At 38.6% G+C, this 23,237-nt stretch overlaps 2 protein-coding genes across 6 annotated transcripts in view; one reads left to right on the top strand and one right to left on the bottom strand.

Annotated features, from left to right (window-relative positions):
• Usp1 (ubiquitin specific protease 1) overlaps positions 1–11,239 on the bottom strand; it is a 473,693-nt gene extending 462,454 nt beyond the window's left edge. For 3 of the 5 annotated variants that reach the window (XR_010517412.1, XR_010517411.1, XM_065216769.1), the window contains exon 1: positions 11,049–11,239. The gene's annotated coding sequence lies outside the window, so the exon portion shown is untranslated. Of the gene's footprint in view, positions 1–9,437; positions 9,927–10,086; positions 10,450–11,048 lie in introns of those variants that run through there. The other 2 variants (XM_065216770.1, XM_065216771.1) reach the window with 2 other exon arrangements.
• An 8,002-nt stretch (positions 11,240–19,241) lies between these two features.
• Positions 19,242–21,271, top strand: eEF1gamma (elongation factor 1-gamma). The gene is made up of 3 exons (XM_065216754.1): positions 19,242–19,392; positions 19,688–19,837; positions 19,908–21,271. Exons 1-3 carry the CDS (start codon positions 19,384–19,386, stop codon positions 21,024–21,026), a joined length of 1,278 nt encoding a protein of 425 aa, XP_065072826.1. The 5' UTR covers positions 19,242–19,383; the 3' UTR covers positions 21,027–21,271.
• Positions 21,272–23,237: the final 1,966 nt, after the last annotated feature.

Raw genomic sequence — 23,237 nt, 5'->3', positions numbered from 1 at the left:
AAGCTATGATCTCCTGAACAGCTTTGCCTAAGACAGTAACTTTCTATCTGGTCAGGATCTCGAGATATTTTATATGAGAATTTCACGTTTATACTAGCGACGTGTAGTGAGAAAATTCTGAACTACTGTCCACCAGCCAAAACTACTTGACACCCAGAACAAGTTTGCCGAAGACAGTAACTTCTATCTGCTCAGGATCTCGAGTTATATTATATGCGAAAAATACATGTATATACTAGCGCCACGTAGTGAGAATTTTCGGAACTACTCCACCAACGAAAAGATCTGGACTTCCTTAAAAACTTTGCCGAAGACATTAACTTTTTATATGGTAAGGATCTAGAAATATTTTATATATGCGAGAATTTTACATGTATACTAGTGCCGCGAAGTGAGAAAACGCTGAACTACTGCCCACCAACGAAAAGGCCTTGACCTTCTGAACAACTTTGTCAACGGCAGTAATTTTCTATCTGGTCATGATCTCGAGATGTATCACATGCGATAATTGCACATGTATTCTAGCGCTACGTAGTGAGAAAATTCTGAACTACTCTCCACCAGCGAAAAGATTATGATCTCTAAAACAACTTTGCCGAAGGCAGTTATTTTCTATCTGGTCAGGATCTCGAGATTTTCCATGTTGTAACCAATTAAGTCAAATCCCACGTAGTACGGACACCGTTTACGCGGTTTCCATTCACATTTTCTCTATTATCCGCATTTTTGTGGGTTAACTGTGATAAAATTTTAGCTTGTTTAGTTAAAAACAAGTTTTTTAATGAATACCCGTTGGTTTCATATCGATTGGTAGCTCGGCTGCAAAATGGCAATGGAAAACTCACACTGTTGAAAGTACAACGCGCGAGTACTCGTGTTATAAAAGTTGGCGCGAGTAACGGAGGGTTAAGATTCCTTGTAGAGTCCACAAATTGCCACCCGTAGGCTATACATGCACTTCCACTTCAAATTTGGAATTACACACATCTCGGAAATTAATTCACCCAAAATTGCTATTTTATGTTTGCTGCAGTACAGCAAACGTGGAGTAAAGGCCCATGCACATTAGATCCGAATCGGACGCGTTGCGGCAAAGTGACAGCTAAATCTATTGTCTAACTGTCAAATTTACGTCAACGCAACGCAAACGGATCTAATGTGGGTGGCCCTTAACAGTTTCATTGTGGTACGAATCGTAGAAGCTGATATTTGTGCACTTAAAGATCCGAAGTGGTTACAAGAATAAGGATCTCACAGCGAAACACCTTAACTACTGAGCTACACTGCCTATAAAAGCATAACAGCCCCATATGATTTTTTATCAGTTATCTATTAGAATCGATTGTAAGCTACCTTTATTTTGAATTGGGTTCTTTAGAGGCATTGAGCTAAATGGATATTCTTAATCTGCATTAAAAATGGAACCCAAATCCAAAATTTTATCAATTTTGGTACACTGGAACTATTCTAAATAAGTACGATTACATTTGCAAAAATCACCTTATTAGCGCCCGTCGGTATCACTTTGTATAGCTGTCAGACATGCTTATTGCTTATCGCATATTACACTAAACAAAATTGGTGGGGTTGTGTACAAGACACGACCGCAGGGTTGACGTAGACTACGTTAAGCTGCGTAGTGAAATTCCCGTGCATTTTTTCTTGATATTGATTTAAAATACAGTAGAAGTAACCTATGATTTCGGTCCTATGTACATATTTTGGATTTCCTACTTATTAAAACTTGGTTAAATTCAGGACCTCATAAAAATGCGAATACATATTCTATTTCATTTGGTTCCTAAATTACAATCAGATATGAGTAAGGCTTTGTTTAGGTGATTCATTGAAGCGTCCAACAATGACCGTCATGATGGCTGATATTCCCTTTCACTTCAAGATTTCTAGGACATAAATCATGGACGGTTGTGACATCACTCATGAAATAGAAACTCCTTGTGTACTGGACTGCAACAAACGTGAAGTTCCAGTTTCTTTGTTATAAGTTTTGTGAGAGCTGATATCTGTACTCTTGAAATTTTGCTATGGTAATGAGATTGATCCTCAGCGATTCAACTTCAAAACGCTAAAAATAAATGTCTACACAAAAACAGAGTGCACAATTTTGCATCAATGTTATGCAACATTTCATAGTTGATCGAGATGATATCAATTAGCCATGAATCCCTCCAATAAGTTCTCGGTACATCTTTTATCTACCGATTGAACAAATAAAACAAATACTAAGACTGTGTTCCATTTGGAAAATTTTCACTTAGATTTGACACTTCGAAAATAAATTAAGATGTTCGAAAATCCCTCTGTTGTAGATCGGCCGATTTTCGAGAAAGCGTCTGTCAAATTGATTCTTTGTCTGTCAGAAATAAGTCTGCTGGAATAGCAGGTTACTTTCCATCTGTCAAATTTAAGTAAAAATTCACCAAATGGAACACAGCCTTAATAACTTGAGCACAGGATCGTTTCTTGTTGTGTTTGTCGTATTAGATGCTAGATAAAAACTTCTTTTATCGATATGTGTGCTGAAAATTCGTGGGCCGAGTGGATTCAAGTAGAACGTCGACGAAGAGAATCTTGTCAGTGTTACTTAGGACCTAATACAAAGTTCAGCTTGAATTGTTTCGCTTAGCTGTAAACAGAAAATCGATGAAGAGAATCACTTTGTAGAGCTGTCAGTTTGTCAATTTAGTGTCAAACAGTGAAGTTATTGATTTAAAAATCGAGATGAAAGTGTGTGGGTTCGAAAAAAATATCGCTCTGCTCAGAAAACGAAGCTCTTTCAGATGAAGAATAAAAAAGATATATTTTTCAAAATTAAAGAACTCAATTGTGCACTAAAAGTCACATGTTTTGTTCAGAAAATATCATGAAAAATACCAAAACTTGGTTGTCCCATCGATAAGAGTTACGGATAAATAAAATTTCAACTGCGTTTTTCTTGGCTTGCTGTTTTCTCAAATGGGACTTGTATGCTTTTATGGGCAGTACATCGCCGACAAACCGACATGAAACTCAAACTTAACTCTTGATCGAGAATCCATAACAGCCGATTCAAATGTGCAGCGATCCCAACTGTCAAAACCATAGAAATGTTTTATCTAGATAAAAATAATTTGTCCGAAATAGATTAGACACGAACCAATTCATACATTTTGTACGCGTTTTCGTGGCTAGGATAAATATTTTCCGCGAACACGGCGGCAGATGTCAGTTTTGTGCTTTGATCAGAAATTTCTTTGTATTTTATATGATGATTCATGTCGGTTTGTCGGTGAGTACAGCCCAATTATAGACCGACCAATTGACGAACAAGTTCTGTATTTCACAGCCTCAACGGAGCCGAGGAACTAATATTTTGATGCTGTTCATTTAGGGGGATTGAGTTCTTCAGTTTTATCTTCTTGTTTTTTTCTCTGCATCACTTCATATTCCGCCAGATCAGACCAATGCTTCTGCCATTCCTGACACCAGGTCAGTTGAGGTTCAATTTCGTTTTCCACCTTAATGCAGCACATCTACTCTTTTCTCAACTTCTGGTTGCTTTTCAAGCTTTCCGGGCCTTCACCTTGGAGCAGGAATTCATCCGGTGCCCCTTCGTCATACATCACACTTAAATATTATCACAGACTTTGGTAATTTTTAACCCGTAATATTTAGATAATTCAGTTTAATTGTATCAAAGCTACAACAAAATTAATACTTCGCTACAATGACAAGATTAGTTCATTTGAATAAGGTTGAACATGTTTGAATTTATTTTTAAGTAAAACAGCTTCCAAGATGAAGGCCAAAGTTTTACTGAACATTCAGCTGTTGAGATTTCCGTAAAACATAAACGAACACGATATGATTTCTGAGTGTGTAAGAAGCTCGATTCAAAGTAAATTTGGACGCATTCAAGTGATCACAACTGAAGAATTAAACAACATACACGGTTGATCAAAACGTCAAATAAAAGGGTATTTGTTCAGCTTTTAAACGATAAATAACAAGTTATTACATTTCACCGTTTCGAACGAACTGTCGCACTTTACTTGTGATCGATGCCATCATGATCTGCACAGTCGCTGGTGACATTGTACCGGCGAACTTATTCCACTTTAAACGCATTTGTTGTGCATATGTCACTTCTTTACCGCATCCAATATTTTTCGATCGGTCTGAACTCAAGGCAATTCGGAGGATTAATCTCTTTGGCGACGAAATTAACATTGTTAGCAGCATACCATTCTAGTACCTCCTTAGAGTAGTGGCAGCTGACTGGATCCAGCCAAACCATAACGTTGGTCTTGTGTTGCCGAATAAAGGGTAAAATGCGCTTTTTCAGACACTCTTTAATGTAAATCTTCGACTTCATTGTGTGAGATGTGATGAAAACCTTGGTTTTAAGACCACAACTGCAGATTCCTTGCCAAGTCATCAGTTTCCGAGCAAACTTATCAGCAAAAACAAACTTATATCTGGAAGGGACATCCACACGATCAGTTGACAGGTAACATTTTCGTCCGGGGATTTGTTTATAATCCATTTTGACATATGTTTCGTCATCCATTAAAATACAGCCATCAAATTTCGTCAAAACTCGTTCGTATAGTAATCGTGCTCGCATTTTGGCCACTAAATTGTGTTCCAGGGAGCGATTCGGATGTTAACTGGCACAAAAAGACTTATATCTTTCTCTCGAAAAGATGTTACGCACGGTGGAAAAGTTGGAATCGTATTTCTTTGCCAAATCACGTATGGAGACACCTGGGCAGTGCTGCACAATTTCAACAATACACGGTGATACTCAAAATTCTGCTTTGGTCACTCGTTTGAGCTAACAGTCATCGTCAAGGCAAACCATGTCAATTGTCAGTGGCATTTTTGTCAGTGACGAACATGTGCTGATTTGTTTATTAACTAAATTTAAAATGAAATTAAATGGCTTGAGGAAAACAATTACATGGAGCCATTAAAGTGAACAAGCATCTACGGCCTGAACAGCTTGGATAACAATAATGTGTCTCAGAATGCAAGAAATTACCCTTTCTGTTACCAGGTGAATCTTTGTCATTGACGAAAAAATGAATGAGATTTTGACAAAGATTTTTTTGAGGATCAACCCTAATAAAAAATAACCATAAACGAACGATAACCCAAATCATTGAAATATTCCACAAATGGTTTGGATGATACCCAGAACACGTCGTTAAGCAAATTAACCATACAATTTTTATTAGGGAAGTCTATCATTGACTATGTGAAAAACAATTTTGTCAATATCGCGCAAAAGTCTGTCGATGACAATGACAAATCTCAGCACTGCACCTGGGTTGCTTTTCACCTACCTCAACACCTTTCTCATCAGCTCTTTGTCCCTAGTGCCACTTTTATGATAGATGCGCTGTGCTCTATCAACACTCAGAGTATCCTTGTAACGTTTGATTACAAGACTCACCGTTGACTTTGGGAATTTTAACGCTTTTGCTACTTTTGAGGCAGACCACGAAGGGTTCTCTAGATGTTTGTGCACAATTCATTTTCCTTTCTCAAGTTCCATGATCCATAATTTCGGGATACGTCGATCAATCGGGAAAAACTTTTCACCAATTTCTTCGTCAATGAAACATCAACAAATGCCTGTCAAACGTTTTTCGTTCCAACCACCAGGGGCGCGGTGGTGTATTAAACCGTGCGTCCAGATTTACTTTGAATCGAGCTTTATTTCCCTTCCGATTGAGCAAATTAAGCGAGGAGGGAATCTCATTTTCCACGTCCATGCATACCATGAAGTTCGTACACTAGCACTTATTGAACGGTGCCAGACGCAAGCGACATTCGTACCTCAACTGCCTTTCCATTAGCATAATGGAAAGTTAACGCATCAGGACATAACACATACTTGTTCCAGATTTAAACTTGATGAATACAACCACGTCCATGTCACCTGGATTTGCATCCAGTGTTTTCAAGAAATAGGCAATCTCGCCCATGGTGAACTTTGCGCTGCCATTTGGAAAGGCAGAAGAAATTGTGTTCTTTATTTCGATCCTTACATTGTCAAAATTGTTGCTTCCAACGGTGACGGCAAAGAGCACTGACCGAGCTGCAGGCAATTAACAAAGCGCACAAAAGAATACCGCGAATACGCTATTTAATATTTTTTGTCGTAGGATTACGTCTTTCGGCAACATATTGGGGGTGCAATTTCAAAAAACCAAAATCAACCGCGTTACGAGAAGTGGTCAGGTTTTGACGACTTATAACTCTGTCAAAAGCTGATGGATTTTAATTCTAAACAAGCCAATCGATTGGAATTTTTTTTACGAATCTGCTAAAATTAACACATTATCAATTTTCAGTAGGTCACTATTGAAAATTACACAAATTTCCTACTGTTGCAATAATGATTAAAATTATCATTGATTGCCTGGAAAAAGCGCTTTCCCTAACACAGATTTCAAAATTGAATTCCATTCAGTTGCGCCGAACGGTGTTTATTCAATCACCGCGTATGGTGAGTGGTGGTGTCCGGTCGTCATCAGCAACTGCAGCAGTGCTTTCAACGCGTGACGTTGAACATTGTACACAACGAAAGACTGCCCGCAAGCAGCGCGCTGCAGCCCATATGAGCGTCCATTCACCGAAGAAGGAGGAAGAAACCTCACCGCTACTGATCGGTGAGTCGTCGTCAGGCGCTATGGCCCATCTATGCCAAGCGCGTCACTCACATTCCAAACAACATACAGCTCGCCAGCCTCATCCATATTGAACACCCTAATAGCTCAGCATTATTCAACCATCACGACAAAACGGTTATTTTTAGGACCACCATAAATTATTGTTGTTTAAGAGCTGATTTTCATTGGAAATTCGCTTGCCAGCCACATCACCCTCAAAGCTCTTTGATAATGTGCCCAGCAACCAAACGATTGTGCTCAAATGCGTAACAGCATTTAAGTGGTACACAAAAATTTTCGCAATGACCTTATCAATTAACCAGAATAAAGCAAAAAATCTCGAATTTATATGATTGATCGCGAATATCTCGCGACTTGAAAATTTCAGCAAGAAATTCTATTAATAAACCAAAATTCCGTGCGTTTTGTGCACGAAAATGCGTAATTTTCTTTTCAGAAAACAAGAAGTCTCCGTGATGGGAAGCAGTGGTTTCCCTAACACAGTCGCTGAATATTGATACCGAGCTCGCAATCCTACGTCAAATCTACGGTCGTGTCTTGGATACAATCTTTTACTTTCTTAGATTGTCCTAATAATTGCGAAGCTTTGAACGTTTTCAGATATTTCCAAAGAAACGCTGAGTAGTGTTCCAGGAGATTCGGATGAAATTTCCAAAAGGAATTCTAAGGAAAGTTTCAAGAGAATTCCAAGAAAACTGCTAGAGATCCTCTCTGGGGCATTTTGAGAAGAGTTGGGTTCTTCAGTTTTGAAAAATATATCGGTTATTATACCTCATTTGAAAGAGCTTCGATTTCTGAACACAATGAAATTTTTTCGAACCCATAGACTTTCATCTCGATGTTTAAATCCAGATTTAAAGCAAAATAATAACTTTACTGTTTGACAGTAAACTAACAAATTGTCAGCTCACTCCCATACAAAGTCCCACCGAGGGGCACTATGATGGTGATTTTTGCTACTGTAATCACACTTATTTAAAATAGTTCCAGTGCACCAAATTAATTTCGATTTTGGATCTCGGTTCCATTATTAATGCAGATTTTGAATAAGCATTTACCTCAATACCCAAGGGGTAGGTCACTCCGCACACCAATCTTGCACAAAATTCCAAGACTGATATGGAGAATTTTTTTTAGACAATATCGGACAGAATTATACTACTGAACGTCGCGTGGCAGGCCCTTTCATATTAAAGAGATCGATGGTCAAATCGTTTGTTTGTCCTGTATTTTCAGAAACTTGTCGTCTTCATCGGTGCTGGGTTTGAATGGTATGATGTGATATGAGGAGCTCGGTGGCCTTAGAGCGATCGTTTTTGCTTACTGAGCAAAACATCATAAGTCTAATCTCAGGCCCATTCCCATTCCAGATTCATCAATCGTTTTATTTGTTAATATGACTACATGGTAATAACAGCAGCTCGATGATTAAAAAGGAGCTCGTTTGCCTAGTGGCTAACATTTTTGTTTACTGAGCAGAATACCATGGGTTCAATACTAAGCTCCTTTGCGTTATATGATCGTTAGGACATCAATTCAGCTTATCGTTTACCAAAACGAATCCTGCTGCAAAATCAACTCTCTTACCCAATATTCTCGTGGAAGTGCAGAGGATTTCTCGGCTTTCATCAAAGCGAGTGTCACGTCAACACATTCCTACCATTCCTTTCTTGACCTGCGTTGGGGCGTGGCCGGCGCAGGTATTGGCTAGTTTGAGATCACCAGTTGTTTCACCTTGAGGATGATTGCTAGTCCCAAGCATCGGCTATTGATTCTCTGTGGCAATAACAGAGTATCAACCGTGGGCGGTCAATCATGCTCAATACCGGACAGAATTATAAGATTTTTAAGGGAAATCTTTAAATTAAAAGTACTTCTGAAGACTTAAGGAAAACCTTGAGAAATTTGCAAAGATATAATGAGATAAGTTTCAAAGAAATAATTTAGTAATTTCAAACATTGAAACAAATTCAAGATTCCATACATATAAATTCAAGATCCAGGATTAACAAAAAATTACAATATTCGGAAACTAAGACTGGACATTTTGAGATATTAGCAACCTTTTCCAACACAGACATCAAAAACTAAGTAGTAGAACACGATGTCAGTCTTCTTTTCATGATAAGGGGCTGTTCATAAAACACGTAGACATCTTAGGAGAGGAGAGGGGTTTGGCGTTTGTCTGTGGTCCATCAAAATTTCCATGGAGGGGGAGAGGTGAGTCTCAAATCTCGTAACAGTGTCTACGTAGTTTATGAACAGCCCCTAACGAATCTCACCTTACCCATCCTTTTTGTGGAACAGCGGATCAATGACGACTTTTTTGATGAGATATTAAAAGTTACAAAATACCTATGTTATACTGTGTCGCTCTGAGATGACTGCGGACTGTGTAAACAACTCAGACATCAGAATCCAACGTGATAAACACAAGATTTTCGAATTACACTCATCTCACATTCATTTTGTGCTATATTGAATTTACGTAAAATCACGATTGTTTTTCGACAGGTTGGATGCAATGCTTTCTTTACATTTCACGCGAATAATTATCTCATTTTAGTGTCAAAATTTAGCATCAGAGATGTTTTCAATTCCATGTTCCAAGTTTGCAAACAACCTTTTTTGCATCATTGAGGAGCATTCGGAATGCTACACCTTTCTACGGATGACATTTTTCGATTCGTCCAAGTTTTCTCCACACTGCAAGATTAGGGAGATAGTTTTACTTACCTCCATCCACCAACGAACTCCCATTACATTGTCAGCATCTCGCATTGATCGAATTTCAGGTCATCGATTTTTCACTAATCCGTTCATCGAACTTCCTCGTTTGAACCCACGGCCATCAAACTCAGTCCCTTTGCCCGCTAGACGGATTTTATGGATTCCGACGAAACGTAACACAATATACTGCGATTAGAAGCATTAAGCTTTGTTCGCAAGCAGTGAAAAATCCCCACTATGCACTAAACTACCGTGCAGAGACTGTGCAAACAGGGTCCCTTCAATCAATTTCAAGGCCACAGCATACACGCCACTTGAACGAAGAATAAAAAATGCGTAAAAGTACTCTACCGCCGAGTTTTGGCCTGGTGCTATTTTTATTCTGGAAAACCAAAATCCAATCTCCAGACAGACAAACTCCTCCTCACATAACACCATATCAAAATCAATCTCTAGAAAATGCCACACACCAGTGTGGCAGTCAGTGGTGTAGAGAGAAGAATCGATAAACCCTTGTGTCCCTTTCGGTGTGCAAAGAATGATCCCCTTCCTTGCAGCAGTAACAATCCCTGAAACCTTGCTTCTTCCATTTTCCAGCCGAAAATCGAAACTAGCCCGTTCGGTCACCCTTTCTAGTGCCACACTCCCTACTCACTTTTCACAGTTGTTTTGTGCAATCGCCACGTTCCAAGTGCCACAATTTTTCAACCACATCGGGACCACCGCTTTTGATTGCCACCGTTCCGACTTTGAACAAAAACACTCTCCTCCTGCGGGATTCCTCCGACACTGCAACCACAAACTTTTCCCCGGTGGGTCCCAAAATGTTCACTTCAAGTTCTTCACACTTTTGTGCACAAAATTTCACTGAAAAAATACTCTTGCCAAAACAACGGAGTTTTACACGCACGAACTTTTCCTCCGTCTGTGCGCTGATCTTCTTCCACAAGAACCTGCTTGCTGCTGCTTCCATGGATCCGAGAAAGAGTAAAGTTTTGACGTTTCACATTCTCCATCGCTGTTTGTGACTGGCAAGATGACACCACTACACTCACACGCAGCAGCAGAGCAATCGTCCGCACGTATCGAATGTAAACACACACCCGGAGGCACGCACACAACAGCAATTTCAAATTCGTCGTAAGTAGAAAAAAACACGAATGAAAAACGAAAAAAAAGCCAGAAGATGAACATCGCACTCGCACACCACACGACAGCCGACACTAGGAGTGGGATTTGGGATTCAAGAGCACGGAAAAAAGCGAGAAAGTAGTGGTGAGATTTTCTACCGTGGTGTCAACCTATACCATTTTTGATGAAATTAATGTCAGGACATGAAATTTATCCCAACAGCGTTCTTCAACAATACAACAACTATCCTAGCAAAAGAGTAGATGTCATGTTTCATTTAAACCTACGAGCAATATCATTTTCCAGTAGATTAAATCTACTAATTTTCTTCTGTAAACAACTTTGAATAATAATTTAGTTATGATTATTCTATCACCATACAACAAAATCCCATCTCCCGGCAACACTGACGTACCCCGTTCTTTGCGTTGCCGAGTACCGAACGGGTCATGAAAAATCGAGCAGAGAAGAGGGGAAGAAACTTACATTTACTTTTTCGCTGACGATTTTCCACAATTTGAACATTTTTGAACAGGTGAACTGATTGCCGGTCCGATACGAAATTCTTTTCGCAACACTTTACCGATAGTTTGAGTTGCGAACGGTGATTGCGTGATACGCGTAAAAAAGTTTCCCTTTTCGACCGGTGTCTCCACTACTTTGATCGCGAACGCGACGATGGGATAAATTTTTCCTCTTGGACCGACGAACGCGAAGACGAAGACGGAATGATTTTTGACGTTACAAGAAAATGTTGCTGCTGCAAAGGCACACGCACACAAACAAGGTGAAAAGTGGGGTCAATATTTCGGCGGCGGATTATCGGTACGGTAAATTTGGAATACTCATTTTTGTCATGATTTTAGTTTGGAAAACGGAACACGGAATTTGTGTTTTGTCACTGTAAATGTGGTTACCTTAATAAAATTTTGATTAATGACGTACCTGCCTGAGTACCTGATGGGTGACGACTCGTTGAATTCGCCGAACGAAGTAACCGTCTCCATTGGTCTCGGTCCTGAGCCAATCGCTTCCAGTCGCCTTGGACGTTCAAGGACCTAATGTCCTCCTCAACTGCACAAAGCCAACGCGTGCGTGGCCTACCCCGAAGCCAACGTCCTCTTCCGGGATCCCTGCTGAATATTGACTTCGCTTGACGCTCTTCCGGCATTTGAGGGAAAAGTACTTAATTTTGGGTAGTTTTTCAGTTCCATGTACCTATCGACCCATCAACTCATGAACCGGGGACCAACGGCTTTACTTCCCTTTCGATGGAAGGCGTGATCAGAGATGTTATGCCTCAGAACATCCCGGTGGCGCTGACTGGGATTGAACCCAGGCCTGCTGGGGTGAGAGGTAATCACGCTTACCACTACACACAAAAAATAATCATTGCTAAAATTAAAAAATCCATTGGTAGAATTAAAAGTTTGCGTTGGTTCTTTTTGGCAGAAAGCGGTAAGCTTTTGTATGTATGTATGTAAGGTAGCCACCATCCCTTCGAAGATCTTGTTTTGTATGCAGCTCCACTTAATAGCAAGATCAATTTGAGCTACCGATCTGAATTCACAATATCGCTGTATGAAGGGCCAAAAACGGTGGGGTGGACCCGTAAGCAGAGGTACTTACGCGAAATCCACGGGAATTTAAGAATCTCCTTCCAACGATACGATCCAACAAATCGAATAACGCAATTCGCAATACTTATTAAGCTTCCTACAGGATGGTTTGTTAAGAAGGGCGCGTCAATCTCCATGAAACTGTTGGAGTAGAATTCACACCATCACAATCGAATCGGTAGGATAAAGAAAATGATAGTGTTTATTCCCTCCTAGACTCCGGTTGTCTTACCACTCCAATCGTCCAGTTCCAGGTCAAATGATACCCTGATGCTCCCTCCCAACCCAGTATTTATTTATATATATAGTAAACATATGTAATGGAGAAATGAAATATATCAGAACATTAAAATACGTAATAATGAAAATACATTTATATGGATAAAAAAAACTGGTATTCCGCAATGAAAATAATAATTATTTTACATACAATATGATGCAGCTCTATGTCTCCTCAGCTCCCAATAAGGAAGATGTAACCCTGAAATTTCCAGGTTATATTATGCAAATAAATATTTTTAGCTAGAATGATACTTGATATGTTCGTGTTGTGTTATGTTGTGGGAGAGCTTGGGATTAAACCCATGATGTTCTTCTCATTAAGCAAAACCGATCCCTCTAAGGTTATCGAGCATCTCAAAACCAAAACACTAGATGGCAAAACATGATTAAGCCTCACCTGGTATGTAATGAACAACAGAAATGCGCGATAAATCATATATTTTTAGCATATGATGCAATATCACAACTGTTGATAAAAGGAACGGATCCCATCTTATTTAAGACCTGGATGACCTGAAATGTGTGTAACCGGGTTAATACTTATTTAAATGTAATGTAATATTGAAAATGCGTTATAATGCCATGTAACAAGATACAATAAAAACAAGATTTTTACAAAACAGATAATGAACGATTCAGATTTCTTTTCAAGCTGACACTATGCTTCCCTGGAGCCGCTCATAATAGCTAAAATTAAGAATTAAGTACACAGCAAAAAAAAAATGTAATATCGATCAACGTAATTTAAGCTGATGTATGAAATAATGATGTAATAGCAAAAAGTAGATACAATATTACATCAATGGATGTAATTTTGTTCGCAAAATCGATGTACATCGTACAATGTGATATTACACAACCGATGGATTGACCTGGTTGCAGCAGTTTTGATGTAATATTCAACAACTTTTTTTGCTGTGTATAATAAAATGTAATTTACAATAATATTAAATGATGTAAAGTCAATAATGAAAGATATGTAGTACTATAAACACTATACAAATAGGATAATCAATAGCTACCCGGTAAAAAATAACAATACAATTACCATAAAATAAAATACAATCACAACAAAATCTATTACCAACAATCGATCTTATTGTACGTATATTGTACAAGAAATTTTAAAATATGGTTATTACAATAGATTTACAATACGTCCCATATAGTAAGAATTTTCAACAATAGAACAACAATACAATTAATGGTAAATGGCTCATCTTTGTTCGGGAAAAAGTGATTTTTCCTATGGTTAAGATACATAACAACCCCCTTATTCTATTGTAGATTTTCCCATTTACCATAGATTCTATTGTGAAAACAATACATCATATGGTTATTTTATCGTTGTAGACAATATGATTTATTGTAAATACAATAAATTCTATTGTATGAGTACAATACATTTCATTGTGCCTCTATGGTTCTTTTTTTTTACGGGTAGCTTAGCTTAGATTGACTGCACTCCGTGATTGATCAGAATCAGTGAAATTGTACAATGAATCAACTGAATGGGGCTGGGAGTGACCGTCCATTCTCATTGTACAAGTTTCAGTGACTCTATATGTTGTAGATCAATAACGGCGCTGGCCACGTCCTTGCAATCAGGTGGGAGTAGGGAAGGAATATTAGAGTGAGCTTTGTTGTTTGTGGGCCGTGTTTACCTCTGCACCCCAACAAAAGACACAGAAAAGGAGATTTTGTTAGTAAGTTGGGTTCGTTGGATCAGGATTCACCTTGATAAGTGATGCGACCATGGCTTTAAATGAATCAGTGTTATCATGCATTATACTTGGACTTGCCCGAAGCCAAAACCAAATGGTGTATCATTGGGCCTTATTACGGGTGTCACTACACGGTGATAAGCAAGTGATACTCAGAATAAGAGCCGTGATTACCGTACAAATCAAATGGGAATCACTTCACCGTGACGACAAGTGACAACTTTTCACCGTGATGTGACATCCGTAATAAGCCCCATTATAATATAAATCTGAAGACGTTCCATCATCGAAATGCTGAAAATGAACTTAGAGCATGAGCATGAGCAAAATTGATCGCCCTCCGGATAAAAATAACCATACAATTACCATAACATAAAATACAATTACAAGCAAACCTATTGGCCACAATCGATCTTATTGTGCGTATATAGTACACGAAATTTTAGCATATTGTTATTACATTAGATGTATAATACGTACTATTTAGTAAGAGTTTTCAACAATAGAACAACAATTCAATTAATGGTAAATGGTTCAAGTTTGTTCGGGAAAAAGTGATTTTTCGTACACACAAAAAATTATCGTTAATATAATTGAAAAAAACATTGTTAGAATTAAAAGTTATCATTGGTTCTTTTTGGTAGAAAGTACAGAGCTTTCAAAATAAAAAGCTGAAACTTGTCAAATTAAAAGTTTCCCTCATTGTTAATTTTAAAAGTTGAAGCTTTTGAATCAAATTGTAGAACCGTCAAAATAAAAACCAAGGTTTTTAAAATGACATATGAATTGTTTCACTTCAAATGATGCCGTTTTCAGGGTAGTAATATTTATTTTTATCGCAAAATGAAATTATTTTCAAATTAAGAGTTCTTAAGCTTAAAAAGAAAGTATTCAAACTCATTTTCTAATCATTTCTAATTATTATGTATATTCATCATATAAATCAATAAATAAAAATCACTTTTTTATTCGTATGCCATTTATCGCATCGTCAAATGCCATTTATGATATAAAGGAAGTGACACTTTGGCAAACGGAGACTTTTCAACAAATTTCCAGCACCACTCCAGGGTAGCGTAATACATGTTCCGTGTGAATCTGGTGCCCTACTAGAGAAATTCAATTTTCAATCGATGATCTAACGAAACGGCATTCTTGCCCGTTGGAGACCTTCCGTTTGATGTCCACATTAGGCTTTTCCGGCGGAACAACCACAGCTGATGCAGTGAACTTACTCCATCAGTTCCGCTGGTTGTGGACGATGGGATGGAGCAAACTGTTTCGGGAAAACAGTGATGGTCTTCAGTGGGAGTCTATATGAATGTCGAAAAACAATATAAATGGTTTTCCCAATAAAGAGATCCATTAAACCAACAATAACTTCAACGATTCACAGATTGACTTACTTTTAAAAATTTGTTGTCCCAAATTGCTACAACAGACGGCTGACCAAATTTCCACTATCGGAAAAGGCGGTAAATTAGAGTTCAGTGCTGCCAGTAAAAACGACCTCTAAAGATGTATTTTTGACAGTTGTACAACTTTACTTTCAAAAAATGCACTTTTAAATTTACAAGTCAGAAGTCAAAGAAAAACTTTTAAGGTGAAAAGATAAATGTTATGTTCAATATTTTCGCAGTTGAAACTACGGATTTTGGGAAACTTTTAATTTGAAAATGCATCATATTTATTGATACAATTTTAGTTTTTTGTGTGTATGGTTAAGATACATAACGACCCCCTTGTTCCATTGTATATTACCCCATTTACCATAGATTCTGTTGTGGACACAATACATTCTATTGTTATTTTATCTTTGTGGAGAATACAATTTATTGTAAATACCATAAACTCTATTGTATGGTTACAATACATTTCATTGTACCTCTACGGTTCTTTTTTTTACGGGCAGCGACTGCCAACACCAAAGAGCTGAAAACCAATTCAAACAAATCAAATCAACAGACAAAACCAGGGTGAAAGCTGTAAGAGTGAATCATTACAGTATAAATCTAGTGATGTTCCGTCATCAAAGAGCTGGAAGAAAACTCAAATAATTTAAATCAATAGATCCAGTCTGAATGAAGGCTGCAAAAAGAGAATAATTATACAGCAATGACCCCATTTTGTCAGCTAGCAAAGTATGTGTATCTTAAACATTCATCTTGAAGGAGGAAGGTATGAAATTACAATTATGTGGAATTATTGAAAAATAACAGTCTGATGCGCGGAGAGATTGACAGGATCGGGTCATAACTGTAATGTGAATATTAGGAAGATTTATCATCATCAAACTATTCTTGAATTGACCTGGAAGAATGCTTGTGAATAATTGTTATACAGATAAATTAAATTGATAAACTAAATGGTTCAAACAACAACTCCAGCCTGTAAAAAAGCTGAAAATAGGGAATCTTTACAATGTGGATCCCCGACGGTCTTCTACTCAGTAAGCAAAAGCGGCAGCCACCAGGCTAGTCGAGCTGCTCAATTTAAATATTGAAACCTTATTTTGTGAAGTTCTTAAGAATACCAATTGAAACACAATGTAAACAAATAAAAGTTAAGAGTCTCATCCGAATCAAATGATTCCAAACGATACGCATTCATAGAAATTAAGTTTAAATAGACAAAAGTAGAAAAAAGGAACAATCTCACCAAATCAGTCCAACTGAATCCCTTGCAAGCAGCTATGTGTAGTAGCTCCGATCATAGACCCGCCCTACGGGGATCAATCCTCTGGTCGAATGTAGTCGATTGCTCCATGACGCGAACACGAAGCGACCGCTCACAAAATCATACAACGCGTAAACAAACTGAAATCAAAAACTATCACTCGCGACGTCACAAATTTCTGTACCGGGAGCACAAGCGAAGAAAAAAACAAACAACGCAGATAGCGACATTTCTTCTGATGCCTGCAAGCATCACGTTTTCTTTTTCGATTCCAAAACTTCTCGGAAAGCGAGAAAACCACCAATCACACACGTATAACCGTCCGGGAGCCAGAGTGCCAGCGCTAATCTGGCAAAATCAGCGAACGCACGCACAAAACAGAAATAAACTTATACACAACCGTATCCGAACAGGTTCGAAGCTGAACTGTGGCAGAAAGCGGTAAGCTTTTAATACGAAAATCAGCCAACCGTCAAATCAAAAGTTGCCTGCTCACTGCTTTTAAAAGTTGAAATTATCAAAATTAATTGTACTGCTGTCAAATGAAAAGTTTGGCAGTGTTGGAAATAAAAACGGATTCATGATATTTCAAAACAAACTTTTGGATTGAACATGAGATATTAATAAAACAATAAGTGCTATTTTGAATAGAAGAACACCATATTTTGAAATTGATAACGAAGATTTTTAACAAAATTACTTAATTTTTTATTTTATATTCTAAACAATCATTTGATTTCAAGCAAAAATGCTCAAAAATTATTTATTTATTTATTTATTTTTATTCTGGTTTACAATATTAATTTAACGTTATGCAACGAAAGATATAAAAAGTACTCGTGCTGCTAGGAGGCCAACATTGAAGGCAGAGGTTGCGTAGCGCTTCCGTAGGGCTTGATCCTTCAACAGGTCGTCCTGGCTAATTGCGTAGTCTGATATAAAAAAGAATCTAAAAATCCGAAACAATAACATTGAAAATATCGAACTTACCATTTGGAATGTCAATTGCACTTTGATCACTTCGTAGATCCAGCAAATAATGCCGGAATATCCATTGAAGAAAAGATGCTGAATGGGAAGAATCACTCGAGTTGCTACTTCTGAGCTGGATGTCATATTCACAGCAGCCAGACTAACGGAAAAGGCGGCAAATGAGATTTCAGTGCAGCCAGTGAAAACATCGATGAAGAGGTATTTTGACAGTTGTACAACTTTTGTTTTAAAACTATGCACTTTTGAAATCACGGATCAAAAGTGAAAGAAAAACTTTCAATTTGAAAAACTGACTTTTATTTCGAATATTTTCATTGTTGAAACAAGGAATTTAGGGACACTTTCAAGATAAAAATGCATTATTTTTATTGATACAATTTTTGTTGTTTGTGTGTACAAAAAAAAAGTTTTAATGTAGTTTCCATTGGGAACGCACATGATATTTTTCCAATAACAAAATTAATGTTTTTTATCTGAAATTCACATAACATTCATATGATCACATGAATTCTATGTGATAAATCACATAAATTTCATTGGGCACATAAGATTCATGTGATTTTGTAATGCGATTCCCAATCATGAGATCACATGAAAGTTATGTGAAATCCTAATGGATATGTTCCATTGGAAATGTGATTTATTTTTTGAGTGTACACCACCGGCTCCGCTAAAGATACATTCTTTATACTGAATACTCGGCTACTTCATATTAACCGCAGCCCACCTTAAATAAACAAGGTTGATATGGATTGACCTGGATTGCAGCAGTTTGGATGTAATATTCAACAACTTTTTTTTCTGTGCATACTCTCTTTGTTAAACTGTGTTAAATTTGCATGGATTTCCTTCATATTCGAGAAACTTTTCCTACACAGAAAAAAAAAGTTGTTAAATATTACATCCAAACTGCAGCAACCAGGTGAATCCATCGGTTGTGTAATAAACGTTGTACGATGTACATCGATTTTGCGAACAAAATTACATCCATTGATGTAACATTGAATCTGCTTTTTGCTATTACATCATTATTTCATACATCAGCTTGAATTACATTGATCGATATTACATTTTTTTTTGCTGTGTAGTTTTCCATGGTTTTTGCCTGGAGAAAACTTCTGCAAATTCAACCCATTTTTAAGTAAATCCACTTTTGACGAAATTGGGTCAACATCGACCGTGTATAATCCGTGTACGGCACACCCCTGCAAGCAGCACTCAGCCTGGTCATAACTACGCCGCTCGTCTAATTGGTTCGCATCTCAGCTTAAAAGCTCCCGAAATCTGCCGCCGCCGTCAGCGCATTAACTTTTGACGCCTGTCAAACTCGTCTAAGCGCTGTCAAATTATTCGCTGGCTGCCGACATCTGACGTTTCCAGCTCGACTCGACCGACACGGCGACGGTGGCGACCTCCTCTTCATTTCCGCTGCGGGCAGACACGTACGTGCAAAACACATGAGTTTTGCAATCAACGGCTGAAAATCGAGTTTACTTCTGTTGTAATCGTGCTCAAACGTTGCTAGAAATGGCCGGTGTAAGTATCCGTATCGGGTCCGGGTTAGAACCGTTAGTCTGGTGATGGAAATTCATTGAATTAACCGGTGAAAAGTTTGGAACCGGCAGGGAGAATGAATGCCTTGTTCGTCGATGGCGTACGGAGTCGAGTCGTGTGTGTGTATGGGCAAGGGGGGGGTTTGAAGAGTTCACACTGCAGCGGTGTGAGTGAGCGAGATGGAATGAACCGGAATCATGATGATGATGGAAGATATTTTTAGAAGATTATTCGATTTTTTTGGGAGGACTAATGTTTGAACATTGACTTATTGCAGACTCTGTACACTTATCCGGAAAATTTCCGTGCCTACAAGGCGCTGATTGCGGCCCAGTTCTCCGGAGCCAAGGTTACCGTTGCATCGGATTTCGTTTTCGGTCAGACCAACAAAAGCGAGGCCTTCCTGAAGAAGTTCCCACTCGGAAAGGTATGGTTTTACAGATTTTGTTTCGGTTTAAAAGACGATTTGGTAATGTTGGTGATTAATTCTTTTGCAGGTTCCGGCTTTCGAGACCGCCGATGGCAAGTTTCTGACCGAGAGCAACGCCATTGCCCACTACGTCTCGAACGAGCAGCTCCGTGGCAAGACCGATCTCGAGAAGGCTGAAGTCCTGTCATTCCTGTCCCTGGCCGACAATGAACTTCTGCCGGCCGTGCACGCTTGGGTCTTCCCCATGATCGGAATCATCCAGTATCAGAAGAACAACGTCGAGCGTGCCAAGCAGGATTTGAAGGCTGCTCTGGGAGCCCTGAACGCTCGTTTGTTGCATCAGACATTCCTGGTTGGTGAACGTCTCACGTTGGCCGATATCGTTGTCTTTGCCACTCTACTGAGTGCTTACGAGCATGTTCTGGACCCGTCGTTCCGTGCTCCGTTCGGCAGTGTGACCCGTTGGTTCACAACGGTCCTAAACCAGCCGCAGGTTAAGGCCGTCGTCAAGAACTTCACTCTGTGCGCTAAGGTGGCTGAATTCGATGCGAAGAAGTTAGCCGAATTCCAGACCAAGACCGGAGCTGTCCAGCAGAAGGAGAAAAAGGAGGCCAAGCCGGCCCCGGCTAAGAAAGAGAAGAAGGAAGCCGAACCGGTTGAAGAAATGGATGCCGCCGAAATGGCTCTGGCCGAAGAACCCAAGTCCAAGGATCCATTTGATTCCATGCCAAAGGGTACGTTCAACTTTGACGACTTTAAGCGTTGTTATTCGAACGAGGATGAAGCCAAGTCCATCCCGTACTTCTTTGAGAAGTTTGACCCGGAACACTACTCCATCTGGTACGGTGAATACAAATACTCCGAAGAGCTGACCAAGGTGTTCATGAGCTGCAATCTGATCACGGGAATGTTCCAGCGATTGGACAAGATGCGGAAGCAGGCCTTCGCTTCCGTGTGCCTCTTCGGTGAGGACAACAACAGCACAATTTCCGGCATCTGGGTCTGGCGCGGCCAGGATCTGGCCTTCACCCTGTCGCCCGATTGGCAGATCGACTACGAGGTGTACGACTGGAAGAAGCTGGATGCCAGTTCGGAGGAAACCAAGGCACTGGTTAAGCAGTACTTCAGCTGGGCCGGTACCGATAAGGAAGGTCGCAAGTTCAACCAGGGCAAGATCTTCAAGTAAGCTACCAGCCAGTACCCATGCGCTTAAGTAACATGCTCTGTAGGATTAATCAGGTATAAATTTGAACGATGTGAATGGAGGAGTTTATAAAGTGGCTTTGATGAGCTAACAAGACTCTTCTTTCTCTCTTTGCTGGTACCGAACAGAAATTGGAAAGTCAGATAACCACCAGCAGGTAAAATAACAAGATCAGGAAGGACTTTGTTGATAAAATACATACACACACACTCACATGATAACATTAATCATGAAATTGGCATTGTAAATGGGTAGAAATGAAAGAATTTCTGAACATGATACATTTACGAATTTATTTCGCAATGTTTCCCACAGCTTCCGAAACGTAAACATTGGGTCGAACCTACACGGAGAAAAAATACTACCCAAAATTTGAGTTCTTTTTACTTTATTTTGAGTTGAGTCTCTTACTTGCACTCGTTATTGTTGTCAAAAAAGGAACGAGAGATTCGACACAACGATATAGTTCAGCCCAATAAGTTACTTTTGAGTAAATTGCATATTTTTAAATTTACGTGAATTAAACTTAATTTTGGGTAGAATATACTAGAGGAAGAATTTGTTTGCTGGTGTTAAATGGAAACTACTATGTGCGTTTGACTCAAATTTGGGTTATTGAGCTGAACTCGGGAATTGAGGGAAAAGAACTTAATTGTGGGTAGTTTTCATCTCCGTGCATGTGGAGGCGAACCAGCCCAAGGCTGAAAGCCTCCTTAATAAAGCTAAATAATAATAATCTCCGTGCATATGAATAACGAGATTAAAGTCTTCCGTGCTTTTCTTATGCGGAACTTACACGGCGAATGAGAACGACTCAAATTTGAGTTTAGTTCACTCATAATCGCCAAAAGTGCAGGAACTCAGCGATGAGTAAAATTTGTCCCATGGTTTCCTGTGGAAAACCTAAAAAATCTGCCGGAAAATGAGGAAATTGACGAAAATTTTATTCAGTCTCGGATTATTTTATATAATAGACTGAGTGAATCCAATCTTTACTTTTCTCAAATTCGGGAATTTTTCCCTGGAAAATCCTGGAAAAACCTGGGAAAACATGAGGCAAATTAACTCATCGCTGAGCTCCTGCACTTTTGGCAATTATGAGTGAACTAAACTCAAATTTGGGTCGTTCTCATTCGCCGTGTACTAAAGCCCTACAGTAAAAGTATGGACGTCTGTCAAAAGTTGTTCCAATCGAACCTTGATGGTGCGCACGCGAATTGCTCGATTGGAACAGCTTTTTTTCAGTTTAGTGGTGACAGTCGTCCATACTTTTACTGTAGGGCTTTAGAACTTACTCGTATTCATTAAAGCCTTCGAGTTAAAGTATGGACGACTGTTAGCACAAAACTGAAAAAAAGCTGTTCCAATCATTTTGACGGTTAGATTGAAACAACTTTTGACAGACAAACTTTTACTATAAGGCTTTAGTATTCATGCGTCACATTGTCGAATTATTAGTCTCAGGAAATTCCCTGAATTTAGGCAGTCTACACTAAATTCGATAGCGCCTAGATATATGCTACAGCTGATGTGTCACGATAAGGCTTTTAAAATCCCCGAGTAAAAATATGCATTTAATTGACCACTTTGTCAAGCAGTTTTGGCGTGACTTTCTACCAGCGATTTCATAAAACTGGACCAAATAATTAATTCATTCGAGCAGTTAAAATGGCATTTACTACCACTCGAACTTTGAAATCAAACATTATTTTGGATTTTTTATTCTAGAACCTCGAGAAAAGTAGCCAACATTTGTGAATAATTGTAACATTATTTTCGGCGTCTTCGTAAACGCTACTTCTGTTTGAAATGTAGTTTGAGACTTGTAGAGAAATTTTTTTAGTAAAAATTCAAAAAGTGTTAGAAACATAAATATCTCAAAATACCCTTGTTCAATTGTTGAAACGGTTTTTTTTTTATAAATTAGGCGCATGGAAAATTAAAACATTTGAAATGTTCAAAACTATGGACATTTGAAAATTGACAAAAATCGTAGAACAAGAAATGTTGGTCAATTTTTTAATGTTTTGTTAGTACACCTTATAATGTAATTTTTTTTCACAGGAAATAGTTTAAAATGGCTCAAATATAGTATCCTGCGACGCTTTGTCTTAACTGCTAACTCACCCACCACCATCATCAGGTACAGGAATCTTTCCCCTATGGTAGCCACAGCATAGTTCTGTCAAAACC

Source organism: Ochlerotatus camptorhynchus, unplaced genomic scaffold (assembly GCF_037179485.1).
Source record: "Ochlerotatus camptorhynchus isolate MF236.1 unplaced genomic scaffold, CSIRO-AGI_Acam_v1.1 ptg000067l, whole genome shotgun sequence".
Classification (NCBI taxonomy): domain Eukaryota; kingdom Metazoa; phylum Arthropoda; class Insecta; order Diptera; family Culicidae; genus Ochlerotatus; species Ochlerotatus camptorhynchus.
The sequence above is the reverse complement of the archived record's forward strand: the minus strand, read 5'-3'. Positions and strand labels throughout refer to the sequence as shown.